Here is a 21846-nt window from a genome sequence, read left to right as displayed (position 1 = left end):
TGTCAGGTAATAGCAGATACATTCTGATGAGCCGGACTTGAATATTTATCTTCTTATCCTACACGATCTAGCAAGGTCTGTCTTTTCCCAAAACCTGAACTAAATTTCAGTTTATAAAATTTATAAAAGGAATACCGCTTGTTATAGAGAGTGTTCTTGGAAAACTCCTGGAGGTGACCAATGTCCCGTTTCCATTCTTTTTGTAGTGACTGTGTTCTGAGATATGCATGACTTGAACGTTTAGCAGACAGGTTAGCACTTATCTTGGTTCTCCTCAACCTTGGAGTGTCTGCTGTGAAGGCACGTCATGAATTGATTATAACAGTCTCAGACTTCTAAGAGTTTGGGTGCTTAAGAAATCACTTAGCTTTTTAGGTGATTTTTTTCCCCTGCTGTGAGGTGAGAGAGGCTGTTTGGAATTGGGGTGGGGAACAGCAGTTTTTGTTCAGTGTGACATTTTAGCTTGTTAGACTACAGTGTGTTAAAAATTTTTTTCTACAGTGTATTTAAGGTTTCTTTTTTTTACTAAAATCTCAAACATACTCAAAAGTGGAGAGAACAGAATAATGAACCCCCATATGCTCATCACCCCAGTTTAAAATGTTACCATGATTTTGCCACATTTGTCTTCACTCTTTAAAGTGTTTTGTTTTCTTGTTGCTGAACTGAAGGAAAGTTCATATCCTGTCATTTTATGTCTCCAGTCTCAACTGTTCATCTCTAAAGCATACAGTTTGTTTCTTATGTATAACTCTAATTCATAATCATACCTACAAAGTTAAAGAAAGTTCTCGATTTGTCATACCTGAATTTCTCTTTCAAGCTACGGTTTTTTAATATCTGAGGTCAATCTTGTAATGCTGCCACTGAAATAGTCCTATTTCTTTTTCAGATTAGTGATGATGAACCAGGTTATGACCTAGATTTATTCTGTATACCTCATCATTACGCTGAGGATTTGGAAAAGGTGTTTATTCCTCATGGACTAATTATGGACAGGTTAGTAAGATCTTCAATTTTGGGTTTTCTTTTTTCTTACAGTAATTTCAAGTGTCAGCAACTGTTTTAAGTAGTTGATATTTGAACATAAACTAGGCCAGCGTGTCAAGTAAAAGATGTTTTCTATTTTAGAGCCCTCTTTACAAACGAGGTCCAAGGAGAGCTTACTGATTACCCAGAGTAAGTCATGGTATGCTGGGAGTCTGTATGGAGTAGAACAAAGTAAACAGCAAAGGGAGATTGGAGGAGTGAACTCCAGTCTTTGATTACTCAACCTTGAGCAGGGCGATGGGGTGGGGCTAAATCACAGGAAGGGGAGGTCCTAGGTTGATTCGCCTGTGCATCTAGCTTGCAAATCGCTCCTTAACTGAATTGCCATGAAATACCTAACTTGGTATTTAAATGCTTGCCCTGTGTGTCTGGCCAGTTCGTTTTTGATTTTCAGATCACAGTATCAATACATGTGTTTTGCAAAATATTCTAAGGATTGAGGCTATGAATGAGAAGAACAGGGTTCTCTCCTCTCAGCGCCCCATGCACAGTCCTTGCCTACACACAGGTTATGCACATACACTGTAGACGAATGTACGTGCAGTAAACTCTTGACTCGCCCCAAAACTTTACTTACTAGTAGCCACCTGTGGACCAGAAAGCTCACCGATAACATAAAGTTGATTAACACATACTTTATATGTTATATATATATTCTTACAATCAAGTAAGCTAGAGAAAAGAATATTTTTTATTAAATATTTTATTTATTTATTTGACAGAGATCACAAGTAGGTAGAGAGAGAGGAGGAAGAAGGCTCCCCACGGAGCAGAGAGCCCAATGTGTGGCTCGATCCCAGGACCCCAGGATCATAACCCGAGCTGAAGGCAGAGGCTTTTTTTTTTTTTTAAAGATTTTATTTATTTATTTGTCAGAGAGAGAGAGGGAGAACACAAGCAGGCAGAGTGGCAGGCAGAGGCAGAGAGAGAAGCAGGCTCCCCGCTGAGCAAGGAGCCCAATGTGGGACTCCAATCCCAGGACCCTGGGATCATGACCTGAGCCGAAGGCAGCATCTTAACCAACTGAGCCACCCAGGCGTCCCTGAAGGCAGAGGCTTTAACCCACTGAGCCACCCAGGTGCCCCAAGAATATGTTTTTAAGAAGATAATAAGGAAGAGAAAATACACTGATAGTACTGTATTTATTTTTGAAAAATCCCTGTATAAGGGGACTTGGGCAGTTCAAACCTGTGTTGTTCAGGCATCAGCTGTGTTTCATTTTAACACATAGGAATGTGCTATCATACAGGTCTGAAATTTATTGAACATTTTTTCATGTTAGTATACTTAGAGCTATATCGAGTATCTTGAAAGTTGCGTAACAGTCCATTTTCTGACTGTACTGTAATTGATTTAAGCCGTCCTTTATTGATGGACATGCAAGATGTCTCCACTATTTTGCTTTTACAGACCACACTAGAAGGAAACATCCTCTTACACATGTTTGGGCACTTGCTTTGGCTTGATCCATGGGGAAATTCTGGGTTAGGGGGAAGGTATTTATTGAATATTTTCATACTGCCAGGTTATCCCAAAAAGTTACTGTAATTTTTACTCCTAGTGTTATATGAGAGTGCTCTCTCTCTCTCTCTTTTCTTTTTTACAATCTCTAACAATATCTCTATTATCAGGGAAATTTTATTTAGTCAGAATTGTCAGTCTGATAGGTGGAAATGGTATTTTAATCATTTATGTTAGGTGTTACAGTGTGTATGTTTTTTGAAGATTTTTAAGTTTTTTTTTTTTCACTTTTTTGAAGCAAGAGTATAACTCCTGAGGGGCAAAGGATGTGTTTTGTGGAGGTTTAATGCCTAAGGGAGATGTTTATTATAAAGCTAAATATATTTTTTAAAGTTAATTTCTCTTAAGTTAATCAGAGAAAGACAATTATCTTATGATCTCCCTGATATGAGGAAGTTGAGAGGCAATGTAGGGCGTTTGGTGGGTAGGAAAGGAATAAATAAAACAAGATAGGATGGGGAGGGAGACAAACCATAAGAGACTCTTAATCTCACAAAACAAACTAAGGGGGGCGGGGGGGGGGAGGTAGGGAGAGGGCAGTGGGGGGTGGTTACGGACATTGGGGAAGGTGTGTGCTATGGTGAGTGCTGTGAAGTGTGTAAACCTGGCGATTCAAAGACCTGTACCCCTGGGGCTAATAATTAAAAAAATTTTTTTTAAGTTAATTTCTCTTAAATCCCTGATTTTATTTCTGTAGGACCGAGCGGCTTGCGCGAGACGTGATGAAGGAGATGGGAGGGCATCACATCGTGGCCCTCTGTGTGCTCAAGGGAGGTTATAAATTCTTTGCTGACCTGCTGGATTATATCAAAGCACTGAACAGAAATAGTGATGGATCTATTCCCATGACTGTAGATTTCATCAGACTGAAGAGCTACTGTGTAAGTATATCTACTCCTGAAACCAATGTCATATTGTGTGTTAACTAAAATTTAAATAAAATTTAAAAATGTGTATGTGTATATATGTGTATTATATACCTATCATTTTATATACATATATGTACATATACATGTTTATATACATACATGTACATATACATAAATGTATGCATGTTTTTTGAAAAGCATGGCAACGGTAGGTTTTACTGTATGCTTTTGAAGCTCTACAAACTTAAAGTTACATATTCATTTCTCTTGGTTACAGTGAGATTTTCTAGTATCTTCTCTACTATTTTATATCCAGGTGAATATTATCTTTTTCAAACTAGTCACCCTGTAGGCTATCCACTTATTTTAAAGAGCTTTTGGTTTGGTTTTGTTTCTTGGATTTTTTGAAAACCGCTTTTGAGGAGTTGCCCTTGGGACCTGGGAGATTTTTTTTCTTTTTTCTTTTCTTTTCTTTTTCTCAGTGTTCCAAGATTCATTGTTGGGAGCACCACACCCAGTGCTCCATGCAATATGTGCCCCTCTTAATACCCAGCACCAGGCTCACCCAACTACCCACTCCCCTCCCCTCCAAAACCCTCAGTTTGTTTCTTAGAGTCCACAGTCTCTCATGGTTTGTCTCCCCCTCCGATTTCCCCCAACTCCCTTCTCCTGTCCTTCTCCTAATGTCCTCCGTGTTATTTCTTATGCTCCACAAGTAAGTGATACCATATGATAATTGACTCTCACACTGCTTGACTTATTTCACTCAGCATAATCTCCTCCAGTCCCGTCCATGTTGATACAGAAGTTGGGTATTCATCCTTTCTGATGGCTGCGTAATATTCCATTGTATATACAGCCCACATCTTCCTTATGCATTTGTCTGTTGAAGGGCATCTTGGCTCTTTCCATAGTTTGGCGACTGTGGCCATTGCTGCTATGAACATTGGGGTACAGATGGCCTTCTTTTCCCTACCTCTGTATCTTTGGGGTTAATACCCAGCAGTGCAATTATACTTACCATTGGCAGATAGCTTCTGTGGCGCTGGATTGGTTTGGTGGGGAGCAGTAAGTCATTTGCAGCCGAGTCTGATAAAGAAGGTGGGTCCGTGGTTGTTTCCTAGAAAGGCAGCAGGAGGGGGTTCGGGTCCCCCTGCCCGCGTCCCTCCGGCTCAGATGCTTCACGATACTGACATAATGAGCGGTATTGGCCCTGGGATGAGCCAGAATCGGTGATCTATACACGTGGATTTCATCATTCGTAGTTTTCTTTGGTCACGTGGATGTTTGATTTTTTTGAGTTCGTGCTGTGGTTTGCTTCTGGTTGCTTGAGTTACTGTTTTCCTTCAAAGTGGGGTTTCTCTTGCCTTCTTCAAAGATTAGAATAAATGTCTGCTGTTTGCGGTTTCATGAATCTGTGTCCTGCTTCCCTGTAGAAAGTGGCCTTCTGTTTATGTTTTCCCTGAGAATAAGACCACTTATCTACATTAACTTTCAACCTCATTCTCCCAGTTAATCATCTATTTGACCCAAGTGTTTGACCTTTTCCACGTTTTTTGTCAGTCCTACGGGTCACTGGAGAACCACTGAAGACATTTTCCCTTTCCGCTTGAGCCCCACTGTGCTCATATACCATGACATTGCTTCATACTCACAAGCTCCGTGTCACTTGATGGGGTCTAAAATGAATTAGAGAATTGTTTAAATACAGGGTTTGGATTTCCTCTCACCAGAAGTTAGTGAGCGAGTGAGTGAGCTGGTTTACACTAAGATTTAATTCTAGCCAGTAGTAGCTGCTGGCAGGTGTAGGTACCCAGCCTTTGTGCCTTGTTGGCTTAGAGTCAAAACATGTATTTTCAGACTGTGGTATGATTTCTTTTTTTGATCTCCATAAGTTCCCCCCTCCACACCATACACACATGAAAATCAGTTTTGTTACTTTATTTCTTGGATTTCCTTTCTTCTGGGATATGCATAGAATGTTTATTCTTTGAAAAGAAAACTTGTAAAAAAAAATGAGGGGAGTTTAATCTTAGTATTTTCTTTTTAAAAGTATTTTAGGGGCGCCTGGGTGGCTCAGCGAGTTAGGCCTCTGCCTTCAGCTCCGGTCATGATCCCAGGGTCCTGGGATCGAGCCCCACATCAGGCTCTCTGCTCAGGAGGGAGCCTGCTTCCTCCCTCTCTCTCTGCCTGCTTCTCTGCCTACTTGTGAGCTCTGTCTATCAAATAAATTTTTAAAAATCTTAAAAAAAATTTATTCTTACAAGAATAAATTGAAGCTGTAGAAACAGTTTGACCCTGTAATGCCATTTTCTACTGTTAGGTTTTTTCTATTAGTTTTAGATTTTAGAGGATTATTAAGCTGCACTCCTCAGCTGATAAAAAAAGTGAAATCTTAAACATAAGCCAAGCAAGTTTTTAGTTAGTTTTTACATAGAGAAAAATATTATCTGTCTGTTTTATGTGAAATTCTGTGTGGACTTACTACTAAACAGTAGAAATTAAATTCGTATGTTTACTGTTGATTTGAAGTAACATTTCTGCCCTATTTAATAATTCATCAGCTTGTCATGGAAGATATTCATGTACATATAAAAAACCAGACAACCTAATTGGATAAAATCATAAGATGGAAATTTAAAATTGTGCAGCATTAATAACATGGATGTCAGTATAGTTTCATGTGCTGATTTTCCCCAGTTTAGAATAGTGAATTAAACATTAACTGATCTGTACTAATCCTAGAGAAATGCTCCATGAACTATTAAATGTTTCTGGAATATATAAAGAGCCCTAATAGTATCAACACACCCCATTTAGTTTTCCTTCAAAATAAAAATTTCATTTTTTGATTAAAGAATACGTGTTTTGTTTGTTTGTTTTTTTAGATTTTTTTAATTTTATTTGACAGAGATTACAAGTAGGCAGAGAGGCAGGCAGAGAGAGAGAGAAGGAAGCAGGCTCCCTGCTGAGCAGAGAGTCTGATATGGGGCTCTATCCCAGGACCCTGGGATCATGACCTAAACCAAAGACAGAGACTTTAACCCACTGAGCCACCCAGGTGCCCCAAGAATACATGTTTATTAATGAGAAAAGCATACCACCACAGGAAATAAAGACATGAAGGAATTAAAGTCACCCTGAATTCTACTACCACTTTTATTTCTAATATTTTAAAGAATTTTCACATACATGTCATAGTTTACATAATTTTTAAAAAATATTTTATTTATTTGAGAGAGAGAAGGAACAGGGGAGGCATGGCAGAGGAAAGCAGAGAAGCAGACTCTGCTGAGGAGGGAGCCCAATGTGGGACTTGGTCCCAGACCCTGAGATCATGACCTGAGCCAAAAGCGGGTGCTTAACCCACTGAGCCACCCAGGTGCCCCACATAGTTGACATACTCCTGATCAGAGTAGCTGGGTAGGATTTTATTTGCTCAGTGCCTCAATGAGAAGTTGCCAGGCATTCCAAATACCGTATTTCATTCAAACTCTTAAGATATCACTGATGTTAAGACTTAACTCTGTTTTTTGTACTGCTAAGAAAGAAGACGCTGTTGGTTACATTGTAAGGCTGTTGGTTACTTTGTAAGTTGATGTCAGTTGTGATATATTGACTACAGGGGTATTAAAATATGAGTGTGCATCTTAAACAATGAGATGTTCTGTCTCTAAGGCTCTGTGACATTCGGAAAAATGAAAGAAATGCATTTTCTTTCTTGTGAGTTCAATTTTGTAGGAAATTTTTTCTTACCAATTTTATTTCATATTAAAAAGATGAAGCCTCAGGAGGGAAAATTACCAGACAAGTAAATGTTTTGTGGCAATACTTCCATGTGGGCGTTAAGCAAAGGGAAAATGAGCCTGATTTACTGTGTGTCCAGACAGAGCGGCTTACATGAAAATGAAATTGATCTTAGAATTTGGTAACTTGCAGAAAACTTTTTGTGTTCTGAATTATTATCTCCACATATATTTGAGAACAGGGAGGCTCAGAGGGGTGAAGTGACTCGCCAAAGATCATACAGGTCTTTGCTTGGAACCCACGCCTTTCTTTCACTCTGCAGAACTCAGAGTCTTATTTGGGAAAACTTAGAACTGACTTGAGCCCTGTAATACGTTCTTTCTTTTATTTCTTCATTTTCTACTAGTCAGGAGTGTTATTTTTTGTTTTTGTTTTTGTTTTTGAGAGGGAAGGGTGGAGAGGGGCAGAGCCCAGAGAGAGAATCTCAAGCAGGCTCCACGCCCAGCATGGAGCCCTGCGTGGTGGGACTTGGTCTCATGACCTGGAGATCCTGACCTGAGCCGAAAACAAGAGTCACACAGTAAACTAACTGTGCCACCTAGGTGCCCCTCCTAGTCAGAAGTTCTCTCTGCAAACAATTCATCTGGCCCATTGTGGGATTTTTTTTTCCCCTCAGTTGTGGTCACAGGGTGCATAGAGCTATAATTCAGTCTTGATCTTGGAGGTTGCGTGGTTAGTAGCTTGATTGAACTGTTTAATATATCAGAGATATAAATTACCTAATAGTAATTTGTAAGAAGGTAGCTATTTGAGTGAACTTGGTTAAAGAAAAATACAGAAAGTACTGGAGTAGTTTCTGGAAGTATCTCTTACAAGAAGAGAGGCCAGTAGCTTTCAGTCTGACCTTTCGTTCATGTGGATTTAGTCCTTGCTTTAAGGTCTGCTTTTTCCTCTAGAAACGGTTGAAGTTAAATGTAAATGTGCCACTTGGATGTTGACTACTAGTAAAGCTTATCTTCTGTAAAACTAATCTCCTTCCCCCTCCCATATATGTGTGTGTGTGCGTGCGTGTGTGTGCATATATATATATAAAATGGAACGATTTATGTCTCTTTCCTGCTTATTGAATTAAGACCATAGACAGGTGTGGGGGAAAGAATTTGTTCAGTTTAAATGGGAGGGAACAGGGATGCGCACCATCTCTAATAAAAGGAAACCTTAACAGAACTGGTGTCAAAAGTATGCTCTGTAGCTATTTCCGGTGGGTTTTCACTTTGATGTCGGCCGAGGTATTATATAAACACCCTGTTTCTTAGAAAATAAAGGTAATGTTCAAGTTTGGTCTTGGGAACCAGAAATTTTGTATTAGGAAATTTAAGGACATTGATTAATTCACTCAGGAAGCACATATTGATCCTCTCTGCTGTATACAAAGCCATGCCAAGTAGTTCCGTTGAACATGTTTATTTTATCAGATCCTAGTCCCAAACCAGTCCTGGAATGAAAAGCATGAAGATTGGATGCAGTAACTTCTGAAGCGAACCTCTAGGTATTAAATACCACCACTGACTCAGTTCTTTCCAGTATGTTGTGCTAAACGGTGTCTTCGATTTAATTAGAGCAGCGCTGACCAATAGAACTTTCTGTGGTGGTGAACAGTACAGGGGTTGGGGCGCCAACTTTTTGTGTAACTTTTGACTCCCCCACAATTTAACTACTGATAGCCTGCTATTCGCCAGAAGCCTCACTGATAATAGAAACAGTGAACACGTATTTTGTATTTGCGTCATATACTATATTTTTACAATAAAGGAAGCTTGAGAAAAGAAATATTATTAAGGAAACCATAAGGAAGAGAAAACACATTGACCATGCTATTCGTATTTATCCAAAAAAATCCATGTGTAAGTGGCCTGTGCAGTTGAGACCCGTGACGGTGACGTTTAAGGGTCAGCTGTAATTTGCACATGTGCTTAATGGGCCACTGTAGTGGACAGTGCATGGGTCCAGTAGATGACCTGAGGGCCCTGCTTTATGAGCATCATTTTTTAAAAATTATTTTTTATTTATTTTTTATGTTCAGTTAGCCAGCATATCATACATCTTTAGTTTTTGATGTAGTGTTTAGCGATTCATTAAGTGTGTTTAACACCCTGTGCTCATCACCACCCGTGCCCCCCTTAGTACCCATCAGCCGGTTACCCCACCCCTGTACCCCCTCCCTTCTGAGACTCTCAGTTGGTTCCTCAGAGTCCACAGTCTCTGATGGTTCGTCTCCTCCTCTGATCCCCCCATTCATTTTCCCTTCCTTCTAATGGCCTCCATGTTATTCCGTACGTTCCACATATGAGTGAAACCATATGGTAATTGACTCTCTCTGTTGACTTATTTCCCTCAGCATAATCTCCTCCAGTCCCATCCACGTCGATGCAAAAATTGGGTATTCATCCTTTCTGACGGCTGTGTAATATTCCATAGTGTATATGGACCACATCTTTATCCATCAGCCCGTTAAAGGGCATCTCGGCTCCTTCCACAGTTTGGCTATTGTGGACACTGCTGCTGTGAACATGGGGGTGATGTGCCCCTTCTCTTCACTATTTGTATTTTTTAAGTAAGCGCTAGGCCCAACATAGGGCTTGCACTCAACATCCCAAGATCAGGACTCACACATTTTCCCCACTGAGCCAGCCAGGCGCCCCTCAACTATTAGCATCATTTTTTTTAGCTGGTGATAATAGATAAATATAATAAATAGATAAAATAGATAAAAATAATTTTTTAAACAACATGTTCTTTCCAAAACACTCATAAAATACAGGTAAATAGATTACTCCCTGGGTGTATATCCTTCCAGACTTCTTTTTCTCTGCATCTCTTTTTAGAAAATTGGGTATCTGCCACTTCTCATCTGAGGTGCCGTCTACCTGTAAAAGCATGTGTTTGTAATACTCTCACTGCTGTTGACACTTGATCAGGGTCTACAGGAAAACAGCAAAAGGACAGAGGACAGTCGCGATGAGGGTGTGCAGAGAAAGCATGCTTGGGATGTGGCGGACCGGGGATGTCATTCCTTCTGCCCGTCCCTCCGTCCTGGGGCTCCGGAGATACAGCCTCGGGTTACCCGCATCAAGCAAGCTTCGAGGCGCTAAGCCCAGACTTCTACCTAGCCTAGCCCTTGTGGGAGCTCAGCTTTGGGGATGGGCCTCTGTATTCTCTTCAGCAGGAGGAGATTGCTTTGTTCCAGGACCGCCTTTCTCAGCCCTCGCCTGGTGTCTTTTCCCACAGCGCTCTCTCCTCTTTTCCAAAACCACGTTGTGGTCCCTGTTGCCTGGAGGGTCGCAGAATCCCTAGGCATAGACAAATAGGAATAAGCAAAGTTCCTTCCTATTCTCATCTTTTCTCCCAGACTCAAGCAAGGTAATTGGGGGCACCTGGGTGGCTCAGTCAGTGGCGCTTCTGACTTTGGCTCGGGGTCCCCAGCCGGCAGTAGGCTTGCTTCTGCCTCTACCCTCTGCCTCTCCCCGCCCCAAAATATTCAAAAGCAAAAAAGAAAGGTAAGTGTGCATAGGAAACTAATACAACATTGTATGTTAATTATACTTGAATTTAAAAACCTGGAAATCATTCCTGCCAGTCTTAACACTTAAACAAGAAAAAAAAGGTAGACCAAATGGAAACAGAGATGCTAAGGGTAGAGCTGTAGGCTCAGAGAGCTTCTTTGGGAATTTTGCATAGTTGACAATGACCCTCTGAGTTCAGGCCAGCTGGGGCTCTCCAGCTGGGAAGAATGGGGTGATGGGGCGGTAGAGAAGAGGGGAGAAGAGTGGGGGCGGCAGGGCCTCTCCCCTCTCCTGGGCCAGCTCCACCGTCTCCTTCAAGATGGGGGCACATGGGAGTCCCTCAGTAATAAGCAGGAGGACAGTGGGAAGCTTGTCCCACCCAGGAGAGGTGGGAGGGGGCGCTGGGGACGGAGGGAGGTCGTCCTCTGCTGAAGGGCACTCAGACTTGTATTCTAGCACAGTGGGCTGCAGCGGTCTTTCTCAGCCAATCTTTATTAGCCTCCACTGGTCCGCGTGGCAGGAAGCCTCAGAAGACGGACGCCTGGGGACACCTGGGTGGCTAAGTCGGTTAAGCAGTTAAGTGCCTGCCTTTCGCTTAGGTCATGATCCCAAGGTCCTGGGATCGAGCCCCGCGTCAGGTCAGACTCCCTGCTCAGTGGGGAGCCTACTTCTCCCTCTCCCTCTGCTTTTCCCCTTGCTGTGCCCCCCCATAAATAAATAAATAAAATCATTAAAAAAAAAAAAAGGCCTCAGAAGAGATTCAAGCTAATAATCTTGGAGACAAACAGGAGTGTGGAGATCTGGATGCAAGCTTGCATGCTTGAAGTTCTTTTTTCTTATCCTGTCAACATAGCCTCTGGATCACAGGGCTTTTTCTGTGACTCCATACTTTTCAGTTCTTTCTCTCTCTCTCTCTCTTTTTTTTTTTTTTTTTTTTTTTTTTTTAAAATCATTGGGAATTGGACTGTAATACCAAACTTCTACAGAAGATGTCACTATATACTTTGATACACAGTGTATGTCATTTACTATGACCCAAGGATCATGGAAAGCTCCAGGTTTTGTATATGGGTTTAGGGGTTTTTTTTGTTGTTGTTTTTGTTTTTGTTATTGTCTTTGTTTTTGCTATTAATCACTTCCCTGTGTTTGAAACCCTGGATTTTAAGTTAGTTAGAATAAAGGGTATCTGTAATTTCCTTAAGATGAGGAGTAAGATGCTAGATTTTTGTTTTCGTATCAGAAGTCACACTTAGATCTGTTTAGGTTGCAACACTGAATAGTTTGGTCCCGATTGTGTTTTTCAAAGATGACACGCCATAAAAAATGGACATGTGTATCGAAGCGTATGACGAGAATGGAAATAAAAAGTAAAAAGCCCTGTAATCCGCATTTTCACAATCAGAGGTAATTGATGGTATAAAGCTGTTTAAAATCCTGAGCAAAAGTGGTTTCTTAGGCAACACATTACTCTGCTAATTGGTGTTTTTAATTCCTGTCGCCCATGTCAGTGTGTAAAGATTTCAGATTCTTTTTAATAGCTGTGTGGTATATTGCCTTGTGTGGGTGAACCAAATTTAAATCGGTTCCATTACTGAAGGTCCTCAGTCTCATAAATAGGTTCTGTTAATAGACTTGTTGCTTGTCTCCCGTTTTCTTTTTTTTATAACTAGTTGACACAGTGAACCTCCTTGTACGTACCTTTGCATGTTTGTGAGTTTTTATAGCATTGGTTCCTGGAAGTGGGATCGCCGGGGCGAATGGCACACATGCTTACGATTTTAATAGCTTATTGCTGTGCCATTTTCAAAAGAGGTTGTACCAGTTTGGGGCGCCTGGGTGGCTCAGTCGTTAGGCGTCTGCCTTCGGCTCGGGTCATGATCCTGGGGTCCTGAGATCCAGCACCCCATTGAGCCCCGCATCAGGCTCCCTGCTCAGCGGGAGGCCTGCCTCTCCCTCTCCCACTCCCCCTGATTGTGTTCCCTCTTTCACGGTCTCTCTCTCTCTCTCAGTTAAATAAATAAAATCGTTTAAAAAAGAGGTTGTACCAATTATTCTCTTACCAAGAGTGCTTGTTTCCCCTCACTTTCGTCAACATACATCATCAGGATTAAGTTTCACCGGGGTGAATGGGTGAACCACATGGTTTTGGTGTTTGCTTCTCTGATCGATATCATTTCCATGTTCTGGCCTTTTTTCCGTGAATTGCCTACTTGCGTTCATTTTTCATTTTCCTATTGGCTTCTTAGTCTTGGAACCCGGTATACAAAGGACTATTTGTTACAGATCTTTTCCTTCAGTTTGGGTTCAGGATATGCCTAGGTTTTTACCCTTTCTAAGAAATGTGAAAATACTACTTCTACATTTTCTCTCAGTCTGCTTATGGCTTTATTTTTTACATTTAGATTTTAATCCATCTGGAATTTATTTCTGTGTCTGCTGTGAGGTAGGGATCATACTTTATTTTATTCCCAAAATAGATAACTGCTTTGTTGAATAATTCATCTTTTCCTTACTGCCTTCTAATGCCATCTTTATCATATACTAAATCCTCAGATATTTCTGAGTGTGTTTCGGGGCTCTGTTTTGTTCCTTGGTCTCTTTGTCTGTTACTGTGCTGGCACAATGTTGGCTCCAAATTATGATTGTCACCACCACCCACGCTGGTGCATATGGAGTATTTTCCCTTCGAAATTCCTGTGCGGGTTTCTCCTGGATTCTGTGATAGCAGAAACCTGGGAGCCTGAGAGGTAGGCCTTGAAAGACTGCTGATCAGACCTGGTTTTCCAGACTATGCTGAAGATGACATGGGCCTGGGCCAGACTTTTGAGGGCTTGAGTGTGATACAGACCAGAACCCACAACTTGCTTGATTCATGGGAATGGTCCAGGGCCAGAACCAGACATCGGTCAGGCTACTAACTTCATGTTTCAGAAATGACCGTGATGGAAGATGGGTGGCTGTTAAGATAGTGCCCACTGGAAAATGTTGTGTGCCCTATTTTTAGGGCTCTGAGGAGCATCAGATCAGTAATGGCCAATTAGAACTTTCAAGCTTTTACTAATCTCTAGTTGAAAGTTACCTAGTCGTTCATTTCTTTAAACATATCTTACAGTGTGTATCATTTAGAATATCATAATGCGATGACATTAGATCGCTAACTTCTTAAATCTTCTAGTTCCCATTTGATAATTTGAGATGTGTGTGTGTGTGTATGTGTGTGTACACAAAAGGATATACATGGATACTTACATATCTTCTTTTTTTTTTTTTTAAACTAGAATGACCAGTCAACAGGGGACATCAAAGTCATTGGTGGAGATGATCTCTCAACTTTGACTGGAAAGGTATGTGTCTTGAAGGGGAAGAAAAGAGTTCTCTTGACTTCATGCCAAGAGTCAATTAGTAACACTCTGCTTTATCACTAAGAGGAAGCTCACAAGTTGTTTATGCACTTAAACAAGGGCTGTTTAACCCTTGGAATCAACCTCAGCTGTCTTTCTCCAGGTCACACAGCAAAGAGGCAGCAGACTCCAACATTAAACTTCAAGTCTGTATTACAAAGTACCCTTGTCTTCCTCTGTGGTGATCTAATTTAGAATTCTTCAAAAGTATATATATTTTGGTGGGGAGTGGGGAGACAGTCTTCTTTATAAAAGTAGACCCACACAACAAAACATGTAGTGTGGTATCACGTGATAGTTGTGAAAGTGTGGGTTCTAGAGATGGGCAGCTTTTTTTTTTTCCCTTAGGTAAACTCTACCCCCAATGTGGGGCTCAAATTCATGACCCCAAGATCAAGAGTTGCATGCTTTACCAACTGAGTCAGCCAGGCGCCCCAAGATGGGCGGCTTTGATTTAGAGGCTAGCTCACAACTTTTTCTGTGTGAACTTGGGCAAATTATTTAACCCCTCTGTCTCCTCTCTGTAAGGTGGGGACCATAACGGCAGTCCCCTCAAAGAATTCAGAACGTTAAGTGAGATAATGCATGTAGGCCTCTTAAAACAGTTTTTCTGGTAGTTCGAATACTCAGTAAATTTAAACATAGTACTATTTTAAGACCTCTCAAAAAGAGTTTTCCAAATACATCAAGATTGTTCCAGTATAGGCAATTGGCGGAAATAATAGAGATGTTAAGATATTTCAGCATTAGCCTTGAGATGCAGTGCAGTGATTTCCAAGTAACCAGTGACAAATGATAGATTGCTGTGTTTTTTTTCAGCTGCCAGTTAGTTTTTTATGTAGAAACACCACCAGTTATAAAGGTATAATCTCGTAAAAGTTTCACAACAAGCCCTTGAGGCGTAGATACTGTTACCCCTGTTTTACAGATCAGGAAGCTAAGACAGCAGATTGGAAGGACTTGTCCAAAGCCATGCTGCCAGTGAATGGTAGAACTTGAATTTAAATGAAGGTCTTTCTGGCCTCAAAGCTCTTTTCTTTCTCTGGCTTTTAAATGTTTATAGCTTACTTGACTGGGTATGTAGTAGAAAACTTCAGCAGACAACACTTGTGTGTCAGATCCTCTTGTCCCGTATGGCGGTCCTGCCAGACTAATCTGGTCCTCCTCAACATTTTTGAAAACTTCAAAAGAGAAATTATAATCATCTGTTGACTTTCCCCTTCCTGCCCATCCTGTGTACCACTGCCAGACCGAGTCTTCCCTTTCCACGTACTTTGCCCATATTTAGAAGTCATTTAAAGCCCTTACTCCTATAGTCAGTTTTTAGTGCTGGAAGGGGCCTAGCCTTCAAAGCCTCCTGGGATTTCATTTGATCTTGCCTTTCCCACCTAATGGCTCTGTCCTACTACATGGCTTTGTGATCTTAAAAGTTCTCTTTCGAAAATAATTTTCTTTTCCTGATAGTCACAGTAGAGCACATTTATTGTGGAAAAAATCAAGGCGTCTAAGTTGGATGAAGTTATTTCTTAGTGGTGAGATTGTGGGTTATTTAGACTTTCCATTTCAGCCAATTTTGGGGGGACATTCTATGTAGATACATACGTACATAAATTTTTTTTCCAGTTAGTGGTTGAGAATATGGACCTTGGACTCTGAAAATACTTCTTTACCACTTGGCTAGTTTTATGACTTTAGGCAAATCATCTGACTTCAGAGGCTCATCCTTTTTTTCATTTATGAAGTAAGGATATAGCTATTTGACATGAAATAAGCTTTCCATAATGGTAGAAATTCTCATTCTTTATTCTTAAAACCATATATTGAGATCATACTCTAGATACTATAGTTTTGTATTAGATAAATATTTAACCTCTCTGGATTGTGATTGATTTGTACAAGCTATCTCCTATTACTAGAAGTCCATGATTATGACCTAAGATCGTGCAGCTACTTAGTATTAGAGTCAAGACTAGAATCCAGGTTTTCTGTCTCATAATTCAGTGTTTTCTTTTTTTAAAGATTTTATTTATTTATTTGACAGAGATCACAAACAGGCAGAGAGGGAGGCAGAGAGAGAGGGAGAAGCAGGCTTCCCGTTGAAGAAAGAGCCCGATGCTGGGCTTGATCCCAGGACCCTGAGATCATGACTTGAGCCGAAGGCAGAGGCTTTAACCCACTGAGCCACCCAGGCACCCCTCAGTGCTGTTTTCAAACTATAACTCCATCCCCTGGTACACATTGCTGCGGCAGTGAGCCACAGTTAGGGTGGGAGAGTGTTACCCTTCCGATGTGCTAGCGAGGGTAGAGAAAATGCTGAGAAAGAATCACATAGCAGGTGATGAAATGATGATTGGCCCATTAATTGATTAAATTCAGTTCCACTAAAGATTGAGATTGCGGTATCTTGAAAAGAGACAAAGTAGTTGTCATAGGAGGAAAGGGACAATAATACAGACTGTGGTGGTAGTATTATGCATATTGCAAAATACATGCAAAATTACAGCTCAGACAGGGTGAGGTTTTTAAAAAAAGGCCTAACATTTCTTTCTTGCAACCCTGTGGATCTTGTGTGCCCTACCGTGGTAATCACTGACTTAGAAGAATATATAGAACATAAAGATTTTCATACAGCTGGTATGTGACCAAGAAGGGAGAACAGCAGGTCACAAAATAGCATGACTCTTCCTGTGACAGTGATTATAACCAGTGTTTGAAATGGGGCCTTGTTCCTCTAACCAGCATGAGAACAGATAGGACTGTTCTGTACCTCGGTGGTGATTCTTAGATGGTTTCTTCTGTAAGGGCTCTTTCAGCTATAAAATTCTGAGAGGTAGAAATTGGGGTGAGGGTTTATGGTGGGAGGAAGCATTGGTACCTTCCTTTAGTTGAGTCCAAGCATATGAACACACCCAGCAAATACAGATCAGTTTTAGTCTAATGAGAAAACAGGTTTTGAACTGGATTCCGTATGGTGAATTAAAAGCATGATTTTGGAGTTCTAGTACAAATTATAGTTCTTGAACCTTAGAGTTGGAAGATCTATACTAGTTCACATCCCTTATTTAACACATGGTAAACTGAGGCCCAGAGAAACTTCATGACTTGCCCAAAATTAGACCTCTGTTTAAAGGAGTGAGAATTAAAAAAAAAAAAAAATGAACCTATATAGATCAAATTTTGTTTTTAAAAGTTCCACTACAATGAAAATTTCACATTAAAGAGTACTAAATCCCAGCAGATGGCCCATTGTTTAAATCAGGCTTTGAGATAGGAAAGCATCTTAAAAACAAGAATTCGGATAATGAGTTTGTTATATGATGTGAGTTATAATTGAAAACACTGATTGACTGTACTGATTTTCATTTCTTTTCCTTCTAGAATGTCTTGATTGTTGAGGTAAGTTCTACATACTTTCAATATAGTGTTTATGATTTTCTAACTTAGTATGCACAGTCCTAAAGGTAATCCCGGAAAATAAATTCCTCGTCATCAGTTTTAACTGTGGGCTTATGTTGTTATAAGGGAGTAAGATTGGTTTTTTTTGTAAGAAATACTTAGTAATTTGTTTTTATTGGATAATGGGAAAATGCTAGTATATTTCTTTACCCTCTCTTTTGGGTTTCAAAGTTTTTCCTTTCTTTTAAAGTTGATACACATCATCCCTGTGCGCGTTTTTTTATGCTTCTATTACATGTGTGTATCCACATGCAAAACATATTTGGGGATCTAAGAACATATATGGTGCCGCACTATACATAACCTCTTATATCTTATTTTCACTCCTATTAAGTTCTGAGGTTGTTCACCTTGAGACATGCAGTTGTCCTAAAATGCAAAGTTGCAGTGTCGGTGTGCCCTTGTGAGTCCCCTCTAAATGCAGGCAGTGACCGAATCATAGAGTGGGTCCCTTTTCAGTTTTACCATTCCTGCCAAATGACTCGACAGAGTCATTTGCTTTATACTCTCACCAGTAGAATGAGTTTTCATTCTTTTATATAAAATGTCTTAAGGCTTAAGAGCACCAGTAACCCCCAATTCATTTTTATTAATAGAAAGTTCAGCTTATGGATCAAAAACTAAACAGGTGACGCTGTCTTCAAAAGCTTCGAGTTCATGAATATCCCTGGGAACTAGTTGCTTGAGAGATTTTTTGGTTTGATTTTAAGTAGACTTCACACCCAGCGTGAGCCCATCGCCGGGCTTGAACACTTGACCCTGAGATCAAGGCCTGAGCTGAGATCAGCAGTTGGACGCCTAACTGACGGAGCCACCCAGGTTCCGTTGGTTGCTTGTTTTTAAGATGATTGATTGATTGATTGATTGATTTGACAGACAGAGATCACAAGCAGGCAGAGAGGCAGGCAGAGAGAGAGAGGAGGAAACAGGCTCCCTACTGAGCAGAGAGCCTGATGTGGGGCTCGATCCCAGGACCCTGGGTTCATGACCTAAGCTGAAGGCAGAGGCTTTAACCCACTGAGCCACCCAAGTGCCCCTGGTTGCTTGTTTTTATTTTTTTATTTTTATTTTTTTTTATTTTTGGGGGGGAGGGGGAAGGGTATGTGCTGATTTTCTTTTAAAGATTTTATTTATTCATTGGACAGAGAGATCACAAGTAGGCAGAGAGGCAGGCAGAGAGAGAGGAGGAAGCAGGCTCCTTGCCGAGCAGAGAACCTGACGCAGGGCTCAATCCCAGCACCTTGGGATCATGACCTGAGCCAAAGGCAGAGGCCTAACCCACTGAGCCACCCAGGCGCCCCTGGTTGCTTGTTTTTAAATGTAAATTCATTAATTCCACTTCAGATCGATTTTGTCTGGGGCAATGCTGCCTAACACATGACCACAAATTTAACAGCTGAAAACAATGCATGTCCAGGTTAGCAGAGTCCTCTGCTCAGGCTCCTGGGGCTGAAGTAAGGCTGGGGCTCCTGTCTCGCCCAGGGCTCGCGGTCCTCTTCCAAGTTCACTTAAGTTGTTGGCAGAATTTAGTTCTTGGGCTTGCAAGACGAAGGGCCTTGTTTTCTTGCTGGCTCCGGGCCAGGGGTTGCTCCCAGCTCCTAAAGGCCAACTTCGTGTCCTTGCACGTGGTCCTCTCACATGGCCACTAACCATTCCAGCATTTTCCCAGGTTGTGCTCCCGCTGGGGTTGGGAGGTTATTCTGGGCGTGCGCATGAGGGGACGGGAGTCTTGGGCCATCCGAGTTCTGGCCACTGCAGCCCGAAACTCTGCATTTTTCACAAGTCTCCAGCCCTGATGCTTCTGACGGCTCCCAGACCGCACTTTGTGAAGCACCGCTTTGTACCGTCCATCACGTTTTCATTGAAGAACATTAGGGTTAGGGTTTAAGCAGTATTTTTCCAATTAGAGATGTATTTATTTTGAATAGTCTCCTACTTTTGACTAAGTAGTTAAGGTTCACTTTAATATAAAGTCATTTTATGTAGTAAAGCCTTATTTGGAGACTTTAAAGATGGCATGGAGCAGTGTTTCTCATCTTGAACCACCTGCTTCTGAGAGTTGGCGACCCTGAAAACAATAGCATTCTTATACTTATCCATGGGGTTTCGGTGTCTCATGTTTATAGGATGCAGTTTCATTTGCTCTTTAAATGTCTTGTCTTGGGCACCTGGGTGGCTCAGTTGGTTGGGCGACTGCCTTCGGCTCAGGTCATGATCCTGGAGTCCCAGGGTCGAGTCCCGCATCAGGCTCCCTGCTCAGCGGGGGGTCTCTTTCTCCCTCTGACCCTCCCCTCTCATGTTCTTTCTCTCTCATTCTCTCACACACAAATACATAAATAAATGTCTTGTCTTTTTCTTTTAAAGGATATAATTGACACTGGCAAAACAATGCAGACCTTGCTTTCCTTGGTCAAGGAACACAATCCAAAGATGGTCAAGGTCGCAAGGTATGTGTATAACATTTTGACGGGCTATTTTCTTCATTTGAAATGGGCTTCAGTCATTAATTGCTTCTCGTAAGAGTAAATGTTCTCAACTTGTTTATCTTCAAAAAGTAATATGATCTCAAATAAGACTCAGTAAATATGCTTTGTAAATAATTTTGTCATGTGTTAATGAAGCCCTTCATTGCAGTCATATTTTTGCTTAATATTATTAACACTTGGTTTTTCAGCATGCTAATAATGATGTCACCTTGTCTTGGGTAGCCTGGTAGAACACTGGGGCTTGCTTGACGAACTGAGACCAAGGATCCCACACTGGGTTTAGGGGGAGGTCATAGGGAGGGGGTAGGTGCTGAGGATCTGGAGCTCCTGGAATTGAGTGATGACGTATGCCAACCTCCCCTCCGGGCCCTGCCTCTGCTGTTTGGCTTTTGCTTTCTTAGCTCTACCTTTGTTTCTAGTTTACAGCTGAACCCCTTACAACTCTGAAGGAGCACTGTGGCTCCCACTTTACAGATAGGGACACCAAGGCATAGGGAATTGTCCAGAGGCACAGCACAGCGCCCAGCACACTGTGGGGTGAGGCTTGAACCAGGCCACCCGGCTCACAGTTCCTGCTTTGTTTACCACCGTAAGGTTCTGGTAGGGTAACACCCGAGGTGGTATTGGGGGATTGTTTTTTGTTTTTGTTGTTTATTTGTTTTTTGGCTTTTGCAATTTCATCTTCTATTTTTTTTAAGATTTTATTTATTTATTTGATAGACAGAGATCACAAGTAGGCAGAGAGGCAGGCAGAGAGGCAGAGGGGGAAGCAGGCTCCCTGCTGAGCAGAGAGCCCGATGCAGGACTTGATCCCAGGACCCTGAGATCATGACCTGAGCTGAAGGCAGAGGCTTTAACCCACTGAGCCACCCAGGCACCCCTCATCTTCTATTTTTAAGTCTTTGACCACTCTGTAATTTTTGTGTAGGGGTCAGATAGTAATCTAATTTTTTTCCTAAATGAATAACTGGTTTTGATAAACCCCTTTTAAAGGGTCCAAGTATCCCATATCGAGCATCTCTGAATCAGCGTGAGCCTTCTGTGAACTGTCTGTCAGCAGTTTGTCCTATCAAGCTTCTCTGATAGCTGGCGCCCGTGTGGGTAGGTCCCTTTCGGTGGATTGAGGACAGGTGTGACAGAGGGTCTCTATCCACATTGCACTCTGGGGCACTAAGTGGCTTCCTGTAAGCCAGGCCTGCACTTGCTTATGTCTCTCCTGTGGCACAGGGTACTTCTGTAGCCTCGGGATAGTCTTTTTTCCCTCCTTCCTGGAGTAGGCTGCGGAATTGAGGTAGACTGCCTCATGAGAGAGGGCTTTTGTGTTGCTGGAGGTGTGGAGTGCCCAGAGGGTGCTTTGGTCATTCATTTCTTAGTGATGGAGCTGGCCTAAGTCAGTGTTTTCTTAACCTTTTTTTCTTAATCCCGCCCTCACCATTCGGTTTTAATATCACAGATACATATCTGTTCGTGGTGTGTATGTAACCTGTGCTCAATACATAGAAAGTAAGCCTGGCAGCTTGTTCTTTTTATTCAATGCAGGCTTAAGAAGGACTAGATAAGCATTTTAACTTAAAAATTTCAATTAAGGGGCGCCTGGGTGGCTCAGTGGGTTAAAGCCTCTGCTTTTGGCTCAGGTTATGATCTCAGGTCCTGGGATCGAGCCCTGCATCAGGCTCTCTGCTCAGCAGGGAGCCTGCTTCTCTCTCTCTCTGCCTACCTCTCTGCCTGCTTGTGATCTCTGTCAAATAAAAAA

The 21846-nt window shown here is 41.5% G+C and overlaps 1 protein-coding gene across 1 annotated transcript in view; it reads left to right on the top strand.

Annotated features, from left to right (window-relative positions):
• Positions 1-21846, top strand: part of HPRT1 (hypoxanthine phosphoribosyltransferase 1) — a 39064-nt gene that overhangs the window by 11958 nt on the left and 5260 nt on the right. Inside the window, exons 2-6 of the mRNA XM_059385450.1 lie at positions 893-999; positions 3269-3452; positions 14029-14094; positions 17530-17547; positions 19972-20054. Of these exons, the coding sequence (XP_059241433.1) occupies positions 893-999; positions 3269-3452; positions 14029-14094; positions 17530-17547; positions 19972-20054 (458 nt within the window). The remainder of the gene's footprint in view (positions 1-892; positions 1000-3268; positions 3453-14028; positions 14095-17529; positions 17548-19971; positions 20055-21846) is intronic.

This window comes from Mustela nigripes, chromosome X (assembly GCF_022355385.1).
Source record: "Mustela nigripes isolate SB6536 chromosome X, MUSNIG.SB6536, whole genome shotgun sequence".
Taxonomy (NCBI): Eukaryota; Metazoa; Chordata; class Mammalia; order Carnivora; family Mustelidae; genus Mustela; species Mustela nigripes.
The sequence above is the reverse complement of the archived record's forward strand: the minus strand, read 5'-3'. Positions and strand labels throughout refer to the sequence as shown.